Source organism: Cnephaeus nilssonii, assembly GCF_951640355.1.
Source record: "Cnephaeus nilssonii genome assembly, chromosome: 3".
Classification (NCBI taxonomy): Eukaryota; Metazoa; Chordata; class Mammalia; order Chiroptera; family Vespertilionidae; genus Cnephaeus; species Cnephaeus nilssonii.
This window is the reverse complement of record NC_137074.1, coordinates 109,426,738-109,445,990: the sequence shown is the minus strand read 5'-3', so window position 1 is coordinate 109,445,990 and position 19,253 is coordinate 109,426,738. Positions and strand designations below refer to the sequence as shown.

Sequence of the window (19,253 nt, the reverse complement as noted above, 5' to 3'; positions counted from 1 at the left end):
GTGTTGCTCAGTGGTTGAGCACCCACCCATAAACCAAGAGGTCACCAGTTAGATTTCCAGTCAGGGCACATGCCTGGATTGCTGGCTCAATCACAGGTAGGGGGCATGCAGGAGGCAGTAATCCATGTATCTCTCTCATCAGTGTTCCTCTCTACACCTCTCCCTTCCTTTCTCTAAAATCAATAAAGACATATTAAAAATAAATAAGTAAGCCCAGCCTGCATAACTCAGTGGTTGGGGCGGGAGTCTCAGCCACCCCCAAGCCGCAGGATCGCTGGCAAGCCAGGGTGGCTGGGGGGCGGGGGTCTCAGCCACCCCCAAGCTGCAGGATCCCCTGGCAAGCCCGGCTGAGACCCCCGCCCCAAATCCTCATGATCCCTTGGCAAGCCGGGGCGGCTTGGGGGCAGGGGTCTCAGCCTCCCCCAAGCCACAGGATCCCCTGGCAAGCCGGGGCGGCTTGGGGACGGGGGACTCAGCCACCCCCAAGCTGAAGGATCCCCTGGCAAGCTGGGCTGAGACCCCCGCTACCAAGCTACAGGATCCCCTGGCAAGCCCGGCTGATACCCCCGCCCCAAAGCCTCGCAATACCCTGGCAAGCCGGGGCGGCTTGAGGGCGGGGGTCTCAGCCGCCCCCAAGCCACAGGATCCCCTGGCAAGCCGGGCTGAGACCCCCGCCCCCAAGCCGCAGGATCCCCTGGCAAAGCGGGGCGGCTTGGGGGCAGGGGTCTCAGCCGCCCCCAAGCCACAGGATCCCCTGGCAAGCTGGACTGAGACCCTGCCCCCAAGCCGCAGGATCCCCTGGCCGGGCTGGCTGCCTGGGCTGGGATCTCATGCTTGCAGGGCCGGGCACCCCCACTGCATGATCACCCAGCCAGTGGCAGCAGCCTGGGCTGGGGTCTCAGGCCAGGAGGGCGGTGCATCCCCACCATGCTATCTTCAGGCCAGCGAAGGCAGCCTGGGCTGGAGCCGTGCACCCCCTCCGGGCTATCCCCAGCCAGGCTGAGATGGCAGCCTGGGCAGGGATCTCAGCCTGGCTTGGCTGAGGCGGCAGCCTGGGCTGGGGTCTCAGCCTGGCCAGGGCTCAATCCCCTTCCAGTGGTGGCAGCCTGGGGTCTCAACCATTGAGTCACACCAGCCAGGCAGATATGGAGGAATCTTAAATGTTTTTGTTTTTTTTTATAATATATATTTTATTGATTTTTTTTTACAGAGAGAAAGGGAAAGGGATAGAGAGCTAGAAACATCGATGAGAGAGAAACATCGATCAGCTGCCTCCTGCACACACCCCACTGGGTATGTGCCCCCAACCAAGGTACATGCCCTTGACCAGAATCAAACCTGGGACCCTTGATTCTGCAGGCCAATGCTCCATCCACTGAGCCAAACCAGTTAGGACTGTCCAATCTGCTAAAGAAAAAACCCTATCTAATAAAGAGGGAATATGCAAGGGAGGGCATTTGGGGGTGACCGGGGTATCAGGGGAGGGCAGTTAGGCATTGATCGGGCTGGCAGGGGAGTGGTTAGGGGGTGACCAGGCTGGCAGGCAGAGCGGTTAGGGGTAATCAGGAAGGCAGGCAGGCAAGTAGTTGGGAGACATCAGTCCTAGATTGTGAAAGGGATCCCAGATTGGAGAGGGTGCAGGTTGGGCTGAGAGACACCCCACCCCCCTGTGCACGAATTTCGTGCAATGGGCCTCTAGTCCTATATAATAAAAGGGTAATATGCAAATAGACCAAACAGCAGAACAACCGAACCACCAAATAACCCATCTCTATGACGGGTGATGACCACCGGGGGTGCGCGTGGAACATGGCAGGCGTCGGCAGCAGGCGGCAGAGCATGGAACATGGCAGGCATTGGCCATGGCAGGATGGTGGAGCAGATGAGTGTGGTCTCCAGACCAAGGTGGGTCACTGGTTGCTGTCCTCAGGGGGAGCCTCTGGTGGTTACAGAAAATTCTTTGCTCCCGCACGCTGCAATCCCACCCAGCGCTCACACCTGCTGCCAGTGCTGGCCCCTTTAGCACTCAATGCCAGTGCCAGAGCTGCCACTCACACCCACTGTGACACCTGGCACTGGTCCCGATCACTCGGTGCCCTCAGCAGGTAAGAGCAGAACTGGCACCGTCAGCGGGTGCAAGTGGCAGCTGCTGGCCCCGATCGCCCCTGAGGGCTTCTCCACCTACCCCTGCTCCTGAGGGGTGATCGGGCACCAGCTGCCACTTGCACCCACTGCTGGCGCTGGCCCCGCTCGTACCTGCTGCTGGTGCCGTCAGCGGGTGCGAGTGGGGCAGGTACTGTCAGCATGTGGGAGCAGCATCGGCAGGAGCAGGGCTGGTGGCAGACAGAGGACCAGGGGCTGGGGCAGGAGGGGTCAGGTGCGGGCGTGGATCATGGGCCGAGACCCACCCCTATATCCACCGCAGCCTCGCGGCCCATAGTTCCTTTCAGGGTGCATTAATTCGTGCACTGGGCCCCTAGTCCTATATAATAAAAGCCTAATATGATACGTGTCCAGTCATCCATTCAACCAATAAAAGTGTAATATACTAATGATATGCTAAAGCTACTCAACCACTTGCTATGATGTGCACTGACCAGTAGGGGGCAGACAGTCGACTGGTCAACCAGTTGTTATGACATGCACTGACCACCAGGGGCAGGTGCTCCGACCAGCAGGTTAGCTTGCTTCTGGGGTCCGGCCAATCGGGGCTGAGCGAGATGGGGTAGACATGCCCTGGAGCCCTCCCATGGTCCCTCCCCGGTTGGCCAACCTCCCACATCCCTCCTTGGCACAGATCATGCACCAGTGGGGTTGCTCGGCCTGGCCTGCACCCTCTCGCAATTCAGGACCCCTCAAGGGATGTTGGAGAGCCAGTTTTGGCCCAATCCCACAGGCAGGCTGAGGGACCCCACTGGTGCACAAATTCGTGCACTGGGCCTCTAGTTGTTTAAAGAAGCCTATCTAGACCATTAAGTACATAAATCTTTGTATTTTTTTCATATAGTAGTTGCCCATGCTTTCATAAAACTATCACAGTTGAATGGTCCAAAAAAAATCATGTAAGAAATAGGAATTTGTTTGATTTATTAAAATTAATGTATTCTGAATTCTAACCTTAACCAGATGTAAGCTTAATTAGATTAGCAATTATATTAAATAGAATGGGTATCTTATTTCAAATAATTTACAAACAACCTAATTCATTTCTCATTCATTCATAATAATTTTCAATTGTATTGATGATTTTGTACATGATACTTTTTAAAAAGGGAGTTATTTTTTTAAAAAATAGAGAAAAAAGCTCTAAAGTGGCACAACTGTCCATCCCTCTTTTCCTTGATTACTTGCTCATCATTGCTAGATTTTTCCAGGACAGAGGTGGTTGATAAAGAAAATGTTAATGATTCTTCTTAGACAATGACTTGGCTTGGGCGAGGCTGCATGTTTTCAGTTAGCTGGCTACTCTCACAGAGAAAGGTGTCAGAAATATTGTCTGTTTGGTTCACTAATATAGTTTAAACACTAATAATGCCTGGTACACAGTGACTTTCCATTAAAATTTTGTTGCAGTCTTTTTTACCAAGTGGGATCTTAAAGTATCCTATATAATAAAAGGGTAATATGCAAATTGACTCTAATGGGGGAATAACTGGTCACTATGATGTGCACTGACCACCAGGGGGCAGACACTCGGCACAGGAGCTGCCCCCTGGTGGTCAGTGCACTCCCACAGGAAGAGCTCCGCTCAGCCACAAGCCAGGCTGATGACTGCAAGTGCAGCGGTGGTGGGAGCCTCTCCTACCTCCTCGGCAGCGCTAAGGATGTCCGACTGCAGCTTAGGCCTGCTCCCCCTGGGGAGCCAAGTCAGACATCCCCCGAGGGCTCCCGGGCTGCCAGAGGGATGTCGGACTGCCAGCTTAGGCCCGATCTCCCCAGGGATCGGGCCTAAGCTGGCAGGTGCATATCCCCTGAGAGGTCCCGGACTGCGAGAGGGTGCAGACCGGGCTGAGGGACATCCGTCTCCTCATCTAAATAAACAAATGTAACCTCAAGGAGTCTTCAGGTATCTCTGTGCCCCTTCCCTCATTAGAAACAAACTGGCTCCTTATTAAACCAGTTTCTTTCAAGTCTAAATCTTAGATAAGGGTGACTGGACAGGGTATGGGATAGGTGGGTAAAGACAGAGCGAAAGTTCTTTTTAAAACCATCACTAATATGTGATAGGTAACTTTTACAAGAAGACTCTACCTCAAGGTCAAAATCAAAATCTACATGTGGCAAGTTCAAGCTTCCCAAAATGGTTGTTTGAAATCCACAGTGATTTTAAACCAAAACACACTTAATATATAATCTAAGCACATTATAAGCTTCCTACTCTTTTGCCAAGGATAAAAATATCCTATCTAATAAAGAGGTAATATGCAAATTGACCATCACTCCAACACACAAGATGGCTGCCACCATATGGTCAAAGATGGCTGCCCCCATGTGGACACAAGATGGCCACCACAAGATGGCTGGCAGGGGAGGGCAGTTGTGGGCGATCAGGCCAGCAGGGGAGGACAGTTGGGAGGGACCAGGCCTGAAAGGGAAGACAGTTGGGGGGAACCAGGCCTACAGGGGATGGCAGTTGGGGTAGAATCAGGCCTGCAGGGGAGGACAGTTGGGGGGAACCAGGCCAGCAGGGGAGGGAAGTTGGGAGGAACCAGGCCAGCAGGGGAGGGCAGTTGGGAGAACCAGGCCTGCAGGGGAGGGCAGTTGGGGGGGACCAGGCCAGCAGGGGAGGGCAGTTGGGGGTGATCAGGCCTGCAGGGAAGAGCAGTTAGGGGCAACTGGGCCAGCAGAGGAGGACAGTTAGGGGTGACTGGGCCTGCAGGGGAGGGCAGTTGGGGGGGACCAGGCCTGAGGGGCAGGGCAGTTGGGGGGACCCAGCCCTGCAGCGGAGGGCAGTTAGGGGCAATCAGGCCGGCAGGGGAGCAGTTAGGCATCGATCAGGCTGGCAGGGGAGTGGTTAGGGGGTGATCAGGCTGGCAGGCGGAAGCGGTTAGGGTCAATCAGGCAGGCAAGCAGGTGAGCGGTTGGGAGCCAGGAGTCCTGGATTGTGAGAGGGATATCCGACTGTCCGTTTAGGCCTGATCCCACCAGGATAGGGCCTAAACGGGCAGTCGGACATCCCTCGAGGGGTCCCAGATTGGAGTGGGTGCAGGCTGGGCTGAGGGACACACACACCGTGCACGAATTTCGTGCACCGGGCCTCTAGTATTTAATAATAGAAATATCCCAATACACAAGCTAACATCAGCTATACTACATCTCATGTTGCAAGAATAGGTAACTATAAGCAGGACTTATTTTTTTTGTGTGTACCAGATATTAGGAAAATTTTAGAGATGCAAGTATATAGACCCTTTCAAAACTTTTAAGTTTTGATGGCATTAGGAGTTCACTGCATATATTTTCCTCTCAAAATAGATGCCTTTGCTATTTACATATTTGCATAAAAAGCATTAGTCTTACTTTCATCTGCAATAGTTTGTGGTTTTAGATGTTCAAATTGTAGTAGAGATATTAAGAAACTTTCCTAAGTTAGAGGAGAAAGTGCATGGGGGTTTCAAATGAGCAATCAATGACCAAAACATAAAAATTTTAAAAAGATAGAGAAAGTGGAAATATATGGCAACCACTAGTGCCTCATTACCAGATGACATTATTAAAAACATGTAGGAAGGTAAATAAAGACAGTAGAGACATAAAATTAAATAGAAGCAAAGTAGAGCCACATATAAAAAGATATTTACACATTGGAAAGGCTTTTCTCTTTCAATAAACACAGGTTTTTTTATTTCTCAGTTACAACTTTACATGATCTATTTCCTCCTGGTTGACCAGAATCCCTTGAGTTACTCTGCTCAATAGAAAAGCTTAGCATGATCTTTACTCTTTCTCTAAATTAAGATTAAGACACAAATTTCACAAAAGTGTTAGCTCATGCCATGTTTTCTCATTGGTATTTATAGTAACTCATCAGATTTGATCATATTACATAACTATGTCAGACCGTGGTTTTATAATTATGAGTAAAACCTACTTCTTAAAACAATGATTCCTTGTGAATAAAATGATTTAATATGTAATCTATACATATGCATTTAAACTCTTTTAAAAAATAATTTAATGTAGACTTAAAAATCATAGGTTATTTTTCTTACCATTCAGTAAACAAGACAATCAGATCCTCTTGACTGGCATAATGTTCCATAACTTCTTTCATTAATCTTACTTTTTGGCCTCCTCCAATGCTATTAATTCCATCACCACCTCTCCATTCTTCTCCTTGACCAAGGACCTATAAATAAAATCAACATTTCATCCCTGAGCAAAATTTCAAATGACAGTACCATAAAAACTGTAAGTCATCAGTAACTTGCATAGTATTACACAGTAACCACTTTTTAAACATTTCACTAAATCATAAAACGAGAAAGCAAACAACGTGATACCTAAGTCAGATAATAATTCTTTAATGTTTTCCACCCCATAAAAATACCATTCCCAATTTTATCATTCCGAAGTAGACTCTAATCTGGGAGAGGGGTGGTAGGTGGGGTGTCACAGAAAGTATTTCTCATATTTTATTTCTATTTGTCCAGATTTTTAAAAAAATGAAGAGAGTTTCCATAACTCTTTTCAATAGGGCAAAAAATCAGTATGAGAAACACTGAAAGCCCTTAAAGCTCAGTGACTCCTGATGGGGCCACAGACAGTTTTCCTACTGAACCAGAATGGGTTTATGAGGGAAACACAAGGGGTGGGGGCATCAATCAAATATTCCCTTCTTTATACATTACCCTCAAAAGCTTAACAGTAACTCATCTATGCAAGAAAACGCCTAAGCACAATTAATCAAAACTAAACTTGGAGCTGTTCTCAATAAGCAGATCTCTCCTGAATTAAAAGTGCAAGGTGACACAATGTGCCTAGCTGTGAGGGAGCAAGAAGTATATTGCCCCTCCCCCAAACATAAACCTTGTATCATTGTTTCATCTGAAGATTGAAATTCCCAAAATAATGATATACTTGCAGATTTTTGAAATTAAGGTGGAATGAAATAAAAAATAAATACAAAAGAAAAGGATAAAATAAATTTAGAAAATAAATAGTATTGGTTTCAATTTTACTTAACATTGAACCAAATATAAACCTGGCTGGCAAAGTCCATGGGCTCCCAGCCTTACCTCTCTAGTTATCACTTCATGAAGGTTGGAGGAAAAAGGTTAACCAAGAAAACAAACTGCTGTGAATCTGGATTAATACTGAGGCTAATCTAGTAGATATTTTAGTTTTGGCCCTAAAATCTGGCCTCCTGCCAGGCCAGTGTGGTTCAGTGGTTGAGCATTGACCCATGAACCAAGAAGTCACTGGCTCGATTCTCAATCAGGACACATGCCCGAGTTGTGAGCTCCATCCCCAGTAGGGGGCATGCAGGAGGCAGCCAATCAATGGTGTTTCTCTCTCATCAATGTTTCTATCTGTCCCTCTCTAAAATCAATGAAAACATTTTTTTTAAAGTGGGCTTCTGCCCTGGCTGGTGTGCTTGGTGGTTAATGTGATAGCCTGTGAATGGAAGGATTTCAAGTTCAGTTCCCACTCAAGAGTCTGTATGTACCTGGGTTGCAGTTTCCATCCCCTGTTGGGGCATATGTGGGAGACAACCAATCGATGTGTCTCTCACATCAATGTTTCAATGTTTCTCTCCCTCCCTCCCTCCCTCCCATTTTCCCTCAGTCCCTCCCTCCTATACTTCCACTCTCTAAAAATCAATGGAAAATATATCCTCTGATATGGATTACCAACAACAACAACAACAAAAAGTGGCCTCCTCTGGCCTGGAGATTTACTAGTATTATACTTTGATTCCACAGCCCTCTTGGACTTCTCCGATACCACAGTAATACCGTGCCCACTATAGTAGGCTCAATTGTGCTTGATTTTCTCCTTTCATTCCACTAAATCAGTGTATCAAACTAGACCCTGCATCTGAATCACATGGAGGGCTTGTTAAAGCACAGATTTCCACATCCTGCTCCCAGAGTTCCTGATTCGGCAGGTCTCGGGTGGCATCTGAAAATCATTATTTCTATTTCCCAGATGATGCTAATGAACTCTGAGAACCATTGCATTTATAATGGGAAGACAGGAGGATCAAATCTCCAGTCAGTTGAATAGGACTGGGGTTCAAGATTTGATGTTATAGCTCCTTACCCTAGATCCTTAAAAACTGCAGTGTGAGGTGGTATCTCATTGTAGTTTTGATTTGCATTTCCCTAATAGCTAGTGAAGTTGAACACCTTTTAATTTATCTGTTAGAGTCTAGGGCAAGTTTTCCGTACCCATAAGCAAAGTAGTATCTAACTTTCATAGTTCATTTAATGAATCAAGAACACACCATATATAAAGTTCCTAACATGGTGCATCACCCATAAGAAACATACCTTGCTCTCCCCAGCCTGAACTCTAAAGCTGCCCTCATTGTATTTCAGCATTATTTTCCCCTGATTTTTCTGTTACTCCCATATGCCTCCTATCAGTGCATTCTACTATACTAGTATTTCTTCTCTATCCTAACAAACTTACAACATCGTTCTCATTTATCCTGCATTAAACCTCTTGTTAATACTAGATCTCTTTTCCAGCAAAGTTCAACCTCTTTATCAACTGTTCTATATTAACATCTGTACCTAGATTTCCAGTGGCAGCAAAGTCTACCTTCTTTTTTAAAAAATTCTTTATTGTTTAAAGTATTACTTAAGATGACTTTTACCCCATTGACCACTCCCTGGACAACCCCACCCCCAGCACATGCTCTCACTCCCTGTCTGTGTCCATTGGTTTTGCTCATATGCATGCATACAAGTCCTTTGATTAATCTCTTACCCCCTGCATCCCCCAACTTCCCTCATAGGTTGGATAGTCTGTTCAATGCTTCTATGACTCTGGTTCTGTTTTTGTTCATCAGTTAATGTTGTTCATTATATTCCACAAATGAGTGAGATTATGTGATATTTATATCTTTCTCTAACTGCCTTATTTCTCTTAGCATAATGCTCACAAGTTCCATCCATGCTGTTGCAAATGATAAAAGTTCCTTCTTTTTTACCACAGCATAATATTCCGTTGTGTAGATGTACCACGGTTTTTTAATCCACTCATCTGATGATGGGCACTTAGGCTGTTTCCAAATCTTGGCTATTGTAAATTGTGCTGCTATGAACATAGGGGTGTATATATCCTTTCTGACTGATTTTTCTGTTTTCTTGGGATATATTCCTAGAAGTGGGATTACTGGGTCAAAAGAAAGTTACATTTTTAATTTTCTGAGAAAACGACATGGTTTCCACAGTGGCTGCACCAGTCTGCATTCCCACCAGCAGTGCAAGAGGATTACTTTTTCTCCGAATCCTCGCCAGTACTTGTCCTTTGTTGCTTTGTTGATGATAGCCACTCTGACAGGTGTGAGATGGTACCTTACAGTTGTTTTGATTTGCTTCTCTCGAATGATAGTGACTTTAAGCAACCTATATAATAAAAGGCTAATATGCAAATTATCCCCTCAACTAGGAGTTAGACCACGAGTTCAACTGGGATTTCGACCAGAAGGTGGGGCCGGCCGGCCAACCACCCTCAGTCCCTCCCCCCGACAGACCCTGCCCCTGATCGGCTCTCCCCACCACCATCAGGAGCAGGGCTGGCCAACTGCCTGCAGCCCCCTCCCCCGGCCAGCCCCACACACGATCGCCTCCCCCAACCCTGATTCTGGGCGGGGCCTGCCCACCAACCACCCACAGCCCCTCCCCCAGTAGGCCCGCCCCAATCAGCCCCTATCAGAGCAGGCCGGCCAGACCCCACCCATTCACAAATTCCAGCACTAGGCCTCTAGTGTTTTCATATGTCTCTTGGCCTTCTATATGTTCTCTTTTGAAAAGTGTCTATTTAGGTCCTTTACCCATTATTTGATTGGATTGTTTATCTTCCTTTTGTTAAGTTATATGAGTTCTCTGTAAATTTTGGAGATTAAGCACATACTGGATATAACATTGGGAAATAGGTTCTCCCATGAAGTGGGTTTTCTTATTGTTTTGGTGATGGTTTCTTTGTTGTGCAGAAACGTTTTATTTTGATGTAGTCCCATTCGTTTATTTTCTCCTTAGTTTCCATTGCCCTAGGAGCTGTGTCGGTAAAGATATAGCTATGACAAATGTCTGCTATTTTGCTGCCTATAGCTTCCGCTAAGATTTTAATGGTTTCCCGTCTTACGTTTAAGTCCTTTATCCATTCTGAGTTTACTTTTGTGTATGGTGTAAGTTGGTGGTCTAGTTTTATTTTTTGCATGTATCTGTCCAATTTTCCCAATGCCATTTATTTATTTATTTTTCTTTATTCATTAAGGTATTATATATGTGTCTTATCACCCCATTGACCCCCCACCCCCAACTCATGCCCTCACACCCCTGGTGTCTGTGTCCATTGGTTAGGCTTATATGCATGCATACAAGTCCTTTGTTTGATCTCTCCCTCTTACGCCCACCCTCCCTTACCTTCCCTCTGAGGTTTGAGCATCTGATCGATGCTTCTCTGTCTCTGGATCTGCTTTTGCTCATCAGTTTATGTTGATCATTATATTCCACAAATGAGGGAGATCATGTGATATTTATCTTTCTCTGACTGGCTTATTTCACTCAGCATAATGCTCTCCAGGTCCATCCATGCTGTTGCAAATGGTAAGAATTCTTTCCTTTTTACAGCAGCATAGTATTCCACTGTGTAGCTGCACCACAGTTTTTTAATCCACTCATCTGCTGATGGGCACTTAGGCTGTTTCCAAATCTTAGCTATGGTAAATTGTGCTGCTATGAACGTAGGGGCCCCACCATTTATTAAAGAGACTGTCTTGACTCCATTGTATGTTCTTGCCTCCTTTGTCAAATATTGAGCATAATGGCTTGGGTCGATTTCTGTGTTCTCTGTTCTGTTTCATTGGTCTATATGTCTGTTCTTGTGCCAGTACCAGGCAGTTTTGAGAACAGTGGCTTTGTAGTATAGCTTGATATCTGGTATTGTGATCCCTCAAACTTTGTTCTTCTTTCTCAAGATTGCTGCAGCTATTTGGGGTCATTTTTTATTCCAGATGAATTTTTGGAGAGTTTGTTTTAAATCTTTTAAATACACCATTGGGATTTTAATGGGGATTGCATTGAGTCTATAGATTGTTTTGGGTAGTATGAGCATTTTAATGATGTTGATTCTACCAGTCCATGAACATGGTATATTCTTCCATTTGTTTATGTCTTCCTCTATCTCTTTTTTCAAAGTACTCTAATTTTCTGAGATCATGTCCTTTATCTCCTTGGTTAAATTTATTCCTAGGTATCTTAATTGCTTTTTTGCAATGGTAAATGGGATTGGTTTTTTAGTTTCTCTTTCTGTGAGTTCATTATTGGTGTATAAAAAAGGCATAGATTTCTGGGTGTTAATTTTGTATCCTGCTCCATTGCCGAATTCATTTATTAAGTCTAGTAGTTCTTTTATGGAGTCTTTAGGGTTTTCTATGTACAGTATCATGTCATCTGTGAATAATGACAGTTTTACATCTTCTTTTCTAATTTGGATACCTTTTATTTCTTCTTCTTGTCTGATCGCAATGGCCAGTACTTCCAGTACTCTGTCGAATAGTAGTGGTGAAAGTGGGCATCCCTGTCTTGTTTCTGTTCTTAGAGGAAATGGTTTTAGTTTTTGCCCACTGAGTATAATGTTGGCTGTAGGTTTGTCATATAAGGCCTTTACTATGTTGAGGTATGAGCTCTCTATTCCCACTCTGCTGAGAGTTTTTCTCAGAAAAGGGTGTTGGATTTTGTCAAATGCATTCTCTGCATCAATTGATATGATTATGTGATTTTTGTCTCTCAATCTGTTTATGTGATGTGTCATGTTTATTGGTTTTCAGATATTGTGCCAGCCTTGTATCCCTGGAATAAATCCCACTTGGTCATGATGTATGATCTTTCTTATATAATGCTAATCCAATTTGCTAAAATTTTGTTGAGGATTTTTGTATATATGTTCATCAGGGACATTGGCCTATAATTCTCTTTCTTTGTAGTGTCGTTATCTGGTTTTTGCGTTAGGATAATGCTGGCTTCATAGAAAGAGCTTGGAAGTGTGCCTTCCTCTTGCATTTTTTGGAATAGTCAGAGGAGGATACGTTTTAGTTCTTTGAATGTTTGGTAAAACTCCCGTGTGAAGCCATCCAGTCCAGGGCTTTTGTTTCCTGGATTTTTTTTGTTTTTGTTTTGCTTTGTTTTTTTTTTGTTTTTTTGGGGGGTTTTTTTATGTGTTTTTTTTTTTTTTATTACTGCTTCAATTTCTTCAGTGGTTATCGGCCTATTCAGGTATTCTTATTCTTCCTGATTGAGTTTTGGGAGCTAGTACTTTTCTAAAAATATGTCCATTTAATCAAGGATGCCCAGTTTGTTGGAGTAGAGTTGTTTGTAGTATATTTTTACAATCCTTTGTATGTCTGTGGGGTCGGTTGTTACTCCCCCGTATCATTTCTGATTTTGTTTATTTGGGTCCTCTCTCTTTGTTTCTTGATGAGCCAGGCTAGAGGTTCATCAATCTTGTTTATCCTTTCAAAGAACCAGGTCTTGGTTTCATTGATTTTTTTTTTTTTTTTTGTCTCTATGTTGTTTATTTCCTTCCTCCTACTTACTCTGGGGTTTTCTTGTTGCTCTCTTTTTAATTAAGTTCCAGGGTTAGACAATTTATTATCATTTTTTTCTTATTTTTTGAGGTAGGCCTGTAGAGCTATGAACTTCCTTCTCAGGACTGCTTCCACTGTGTCCCATAGATATTGGATTTTTGTGTTTTTGTTGTCATTCGTTTTCAGAATTTTAAATGTCTTCTTTGATCTCTTTGGTAACCTTATCATTGTTTAATAGTATGCTATTCAGCCTCCAAGTGTTTGAATATTTTAAATTGCTTTTATTGTAGTTGATTTATAATATTATGCCACTATGGTCTGAGAAGATGCTTGACATGATTTCTATCTTTTTGAATTTGGGGAGACTTTGCTTGTGACCTAATAATATGTGGTCTATCTTTGATAATGTCCCATGTGCAGTTGTTGAGAAATTATATTCCGTAGCTCTGGGGTGAAATGTTCTGGAGATGTCAATTAAGTCCATCTGATCTAGTGAGTGATTTGGGATTGCTGTTTCTTTCTGATTTTTTGTGCAGAGGATTTATCCAGAGATGCCAGTGAGGTATTAAAGTTGCCTACTAGGATTGTATTGTTGTCAATCTCCCCCTTGATTTCTTCAGAAGCTTTTTTTTTAATGTATTTGGGTACCCCTGTATTGGATGCATATATGTTTACTAGAGTTATAACTTCTTGTTGTGGTGGTCCCTTTAGTATTATGAAGTGGCCTTCCTTGTCTCTTGCTATGGCCTTCACTTTGAAGTCCATTTTGTCTGATAGAAGTATTCCTACCCCAGCTTTTTTTTCATTTCCATTTGCCTGACAGATATTTTTCAATCCCTTCATTCTCAGTCTGTGTGAGTCCCTTGTTCTGAGGTGGGTCTCTTGTAGACAGCATATATATGGATCATGCTTTCTTTTCTTTTTTTTTTAAGTCAGTCAAATGTGGTTGTGTGGAGTGGATCATGCTTTCTTATCCATTCAGCCAATCAATGTCTTTTGATTGGAACATTCAATCCATTTACGTTAAAGGCTATTATTGATAGGTACTTGTTTGTAGCTATTTTTATTTTTTGTTCCTGTGTTCCTACTTCTCTTTTTATTTCTTCTTTTTACAACAGTCCCTTTAGCATTTCTTGTATTGCTGGCTTGGTAGTGATAAATTCCTGTAGACTTATATTATCTGTGAAGTTCCTGATTTCCCCTTCAATTTTGAATGATAGCCTTGCTGTATAGCGTCTTCTGGGACTCAGGCCCCTGCCTTGCATCACTTTGTATACTTCCTTTCTAGCCTGATGTGTTTCTGTTGAGAAATCTTTTGATAATCTAATGGGAGATCCTTTGTAGGTAACTCTCTGTCTCTCTCTTGCAGCCTTTAAGTTTCTCTCTTTGTCATTAACATTTGCCATTGTAATTATGATTGTTTTGGTGTGGGTCTTTTTGGGTTCATCTTGTTTGGGACTCTCTGTGCTTGTGTGACTTTCTTCTTCCCCAAATCAGGGAAGTCTTCTAACATTATTTCTTCAAGTAGGTTTTCTAACCCTTGTTCTTGTTGTTTCTGAACCCCTATTATATGTGTGTTGCTTTGTTTCATGTTTTCTCAAAGCTTCCTTAGGCTCTCCTTCTGCCTTTTAATTTTTTTCTCCAACTGTAGTTCAGATTGGAAGTGTTTTGCTGCCCTGTCTTCTAAATCACTAATTCGGTCATCAACTTTCTCTAGTCTACTGTTGAAACCTTCCATAGTGGTTTTTTCATAGCTGTACCACTCTTTATTTCCTCTTGATTCTTACATAAGTTGTTGATTATCTAATCCATTTGGTTTATGAACTGTATGGCCCTTATTCTGAATTATTTTTCTGACAAGTTGCATGCCTCCATTTCATTTAGGTCATTTTCTGGTGATTCCTTCTTTCTGTTTTTGGGGGGTTGTTTTTTTGTCTCCCCATTTTTGCTCTTACCAAAGGATCCAGGCGTTGAGTCACATTGGGCCTATGACTACAGTGGCCAGTTTGGCAGTGGTTCGCACGGTCACCAGGGTTTGGGTCGATGCATCAGGCTTGGCCACAATTTGTGTGGTCACGGTGCCTGGGGCTGCAGTGTGAGGCACCCAGTAGGACTTGGCTGCCTACATTGGTTGCAACGCAGAGGGTTGCTGCCTCAGGTGTGGCAACGGCTAGCATCTGGGCTTGCCGCTTGATGTACTGGGGTTGCTTAGTAGGGCTTGGCTGCTCACACTCAGTTGCAGTGCCTTGGGTTGCTGCGTCAAACTTGGCGGCAGCTACTGCAGTTGTGGCGTATGGGGTTGCTGCGTAAGGCTTGGGTGTTCATACGCAGATGGGATTCCTGGGGTTGCTGTGTAAGGCTTGGGTTTTTGTGCACGAACAGGTCGCCTGGGGTGGCTGAGTAAGTTGTGGCTGTTTGCACGTAGTCGCTATGCTCAGGTCACGACGCTCCAGAACTCACAGAAGCCTGCAGGCAAGGAGGCTGGAGTCTCAGGGTTCATGGGCCTGTATCCGAGGCAGCATATCCCTGGCTGGAGTTGCTGTAGGGTACTGGGTGGTGTCTGAGGACACCCTGGGTGGAGGTGAGACTGGGCTCCCAATCACAGCAGCTCTCCCCTTCAAAATGGTGTGTTCTCTGTGACAGAGCCAGCCGCCCCGGGAGAGACTGCAGTGGTAGCAGAGGCTGCCAGGCTAGGGGAGCCTGGTCCACCATCCCCCAAAAGTCCTGTGGAATCTAACTGTCCCTCACTCACACACACACATGCCACACATCTACGCGCTCCCCTTTAGCTCCCTCACTCACTCACACTCTCTCCCAAAGTCTACCTTCTTTCTACATTACATACTGGAACAGCTAATTTTTTCCCTAGGCAAAGCCCCGTGCCGCCCTTTTAAGGTTTTGGGTTTTTTCTTTTTTTAATAAATATTTTAATTTGTTTGTTTGGTTGTTTTCCTACCTGGGATTCATCCCCACTCTCCTCTTACTTGTGGGGAAAAAAAAACTGGCTGACAGATCCTCATTCTATTAAAAAATAAGTTTAAAAAGCCAACAAAAACAAAAGGCTTTTCACACCTCAGTTTACTAGTTCTACCAAATTCTTCAGGTTTCTTCTCATCATTTATCAATGAAATATTACCCTGAAGATGTCTTCTAAAGCCTTTTTATTCCCAAACTCCCCTAAAACAAACAAAATACAGAAGAAGCAATTCTCCATAAGTGAAAGAAAAGGCATCCCCTTTAGTCATGTTTCCAATTCTTTATAACAAATACACTGAAGCAGACAAAAAAAATTACTGTCAAATCTTAGTTATGTTGTACCTACACATGACATCCCCACCAAAGAAATATAAATATATAAACGTATTTTCTGTTATTGTATAAACATGTTTATAGCAAAGCATTAACAAATATAGTTAAAGCATTAGCAAATATTAAGAAATTATTGTCTGAGTGGCAGAGTATTAATAAGGCCAAAATGTGTCTTTAAAACAATCAAGCATATATAAATTTTAATAGCAACTATGTAACCAAATTTCACCTTCCTCCTTTGGATTACACTTCCCGTTGTTACTATTGTTATAAAAATGTACTTTAGGCACATATTTTAACGTCTCCATGAATTAAAGTTATACCATACCTTCACAGTATAATTGAAGTATTTGGCTGACTGCATGAACCGGTGAAATCCATCACTTTCTCTTGTTGCTACAGTTATAACTAATAATTTATCTGCAAAGATAGAAGGAAATGTCATAAGATGGTTTACCAAGAAAGAAGTTAAGTGCTCCCACTTTACAATGACTTCCACCCATGGGAATGCTCCAGATTACTAATCTACATAAGGATAAACAAAGAGCTGTTGAAAAAATAGGCATCTCAAGCTGGTTATACTACTGCCAAATGATGAACCACAGCAAAGGAATAATTTTAATGGTAAGAAAATACAATAATGTTTTCAAAAAAGCACACCCTTGACAAGATTTTCACCCCACCCCCCAAAAAAAAATCATTTCCATAAAATACACAAAAATTTTATCTGTAAAGATAAACTTTCTTAGGTATTATCTAATCAACCAGCTTCACTGTCACCTATAAATCATCACTGACCTATTACACATCAGTGAGGTCTGGAACCACATGATATTACTCAAAACACTAGCATGTACAAAAATAAAAGATCCAATCATGAGACTGGTCTTAATTTTAAAAAATAAGTTATGATAAATTGGGAGCAAATACTTAGAGACACAATCAATTTTTTCTTACTATTAATGAACTTTTGTATATGATAAGTCTGTAAACGCAACATTTACATCATTCAACACTTTTTGTTTTTTCTTAAAGAATAAAAGAAACATCTTTACTGATACAGCTCCTAGGACAATGGAAACTAAAGAGAAAATAAAAAAATGGGACTATATCAAAATAAAAAGCTTCTGCACAACAAAAGAAACCATCAACAAAACAACAAGAAAACCACTGCATGGGAGAACATATTTGCCAATGTTATCTCCGATAAGGGTTTAATCTCCAACATTTACGGGGAACTCATACAACTTAACAAAAGGAAGATAAACAATCCAATTAAAAAAATGGGCAATGGACCTAAATAGATACTTTTCGAAAGAGGACATACAGAAGGCCAAGAGACATATGAAAACATGCTCAAAGTTACTAATCATCTGAGAGATGCAATCAAAACAACAATGAGGTACCATCTCACACCTGTCAGAATGGCTATAATCAACAAATCAACAAACGACAAGTGTTGGCGAGGATGCGGAGAAAAAGGAACTCTTTTGCATTGCTGGTGGGAATGCAGACTGGTGCAGCCACTGTGGAAAACAGTATGGTGTTTCCTCAAAAAGTTAAAAATGGAACTCCCATTCGACACAGTAATCCCACCTCTAAGAATATATCCCAGGAAATCAGAAACACCAATCAAAAAGGATATATGCACCCCTATGTTCATAGCAGTACATAGCTAAGATTTGGAAACACCCTAAGTACCCATTAGCAGATGGATGGATTAGAAAACCGTGGTACATCTACACAATGGAATACTACGCTGCTATGAAAAAGAAGGAACTTTTACCATTTGCAACAGCATGGGTGGAGCTGAAGAGCATTATGCTAAGCGGAATAAGCCAGTCAGAGAAATATATAAGTATCCACTCATTTGTGGAATATAACGAACAACATAAATTGATGAACAAAAACAGATCCAGAGACAGAGAAACACCGAACAGACCATCAAACCTCAGAGGGAAGGCCGGGGAGGATGGGGACGGGTGGGTAAGAGATCAACCAAAGGACTTGAATGCATGCATGTTAGCATAACCAATGGACATGGACACTGGGGTGGTGGGGCTTTTCCTGGAGGGTGAGAGTGGCCAGGAAGGGGTCGATGGGGGAAAAAGGAGACATATGCAATACTTTAAACAATGAAAAAAAAAAAAAGAATAAAAGGAACCAGAATCAGCACTGCCTGGTAAATACAGAGGTTTTAATCCCCATTTTATACTGGATTATTATTTTCAGTCCAACAAAACACTCCCTCTTAGTAGAACAGTAGGTAGATTTAAGGAGTCATTTCAAAATACCTATAGAAGCTATTAAAGCAAATGATTATTAGGAAAATACATGTCTTAAAATGCATAAGAAAAAAAAGAAAACACAACTGCATCAGCAAGTGCCAAGTATGCTAGGACGTTTTCTTTTCTTTTTTAACCTGAGCATACAGTATGGCCAGTGGACTAAGAAAGCAAAACTAACATCTTTTTGACATTCAGGGCACTGGCACAGAGCTATGATTTGATTGTCATTTGCCTGTTATGAATTAGAAAAAAATCCAGACTGTCTTAAGTGTCCCCTAAGCAGTATACAATCATTGACAACAGAACTTAATGCCAATAAAGTGGCATTAAAGAAATCAATTAAAAACAATTTCATATGATCCAAGGTAATCATCAAAATTTGAAAATAATTTAAACCACAGAACATAAATAAGTGCAATATATATAAAGAATACATTCACACATTCATTAATCAACCAAAAAAGAAAAATAGTTCCATGAAAATAAATATCAGCATTCTCAGATTTTTTTTTCTGTTAAGATATTTCTCACCATTCTGAGAAATAAATATTCAAGGAAAAGTAAGTCATTTTAATAAGTAAATATTAAGAGTACTTTTTCAATTAACTATTCTTTTTTATTTAAAAAAATCAATTGTAATGTTTCAAACAGTAACTGATTAAGAAAATCTGACATATTACCATTCAGAAGAAAATCTGAAATAGTGAACACTAAGTTTTATTTTATGAAAGTAAAGAACATGCTTTTAAAAGTATCTTTTCTCTGTAATATAATGACTATTTAAAGGTAGCTTTCTTTCTTAACTTTCTCTATATAAATCATAAGAATTAGCTATAAGTTTAGATTTTGACTGAATAGATTTTATACTTACCATTTCCTATATAAAATTAACAGCA

General features: G+C 42.4%; 1 protein-coding gene across 2 annotated transcripts in view; it reads right to left on the bottom strand.

Annotated features, from left to right (window-relative positions):
* Positions 1-19,253, bottom strand: part of PLOD2 (procollagen-lysine,2-oxoglutarate 5-dioxygenase 2) — a 234,771-nt gene that overhangs the window by 132,526 nt on the left and 82,992 nt on the right. For both annotated transcript variants that reach the window (XM_079765499.1, XM_079765498.1), the window contains exons 2-3: positions 16,398-16,489; positions 6,213-6,349 (exon numbers count right to left, since the gene is read on the bottom strand). In XM_079765499.1, the coding sequence (XP_079621625.1) occupies positions 6,213-6,349; positions 16,398-16,489 (229 nt within the window). The remainder of the gene's footprint in view (positions 1-6,212; positions 6,350-16,397; positions 16,490-19,253) is intronic.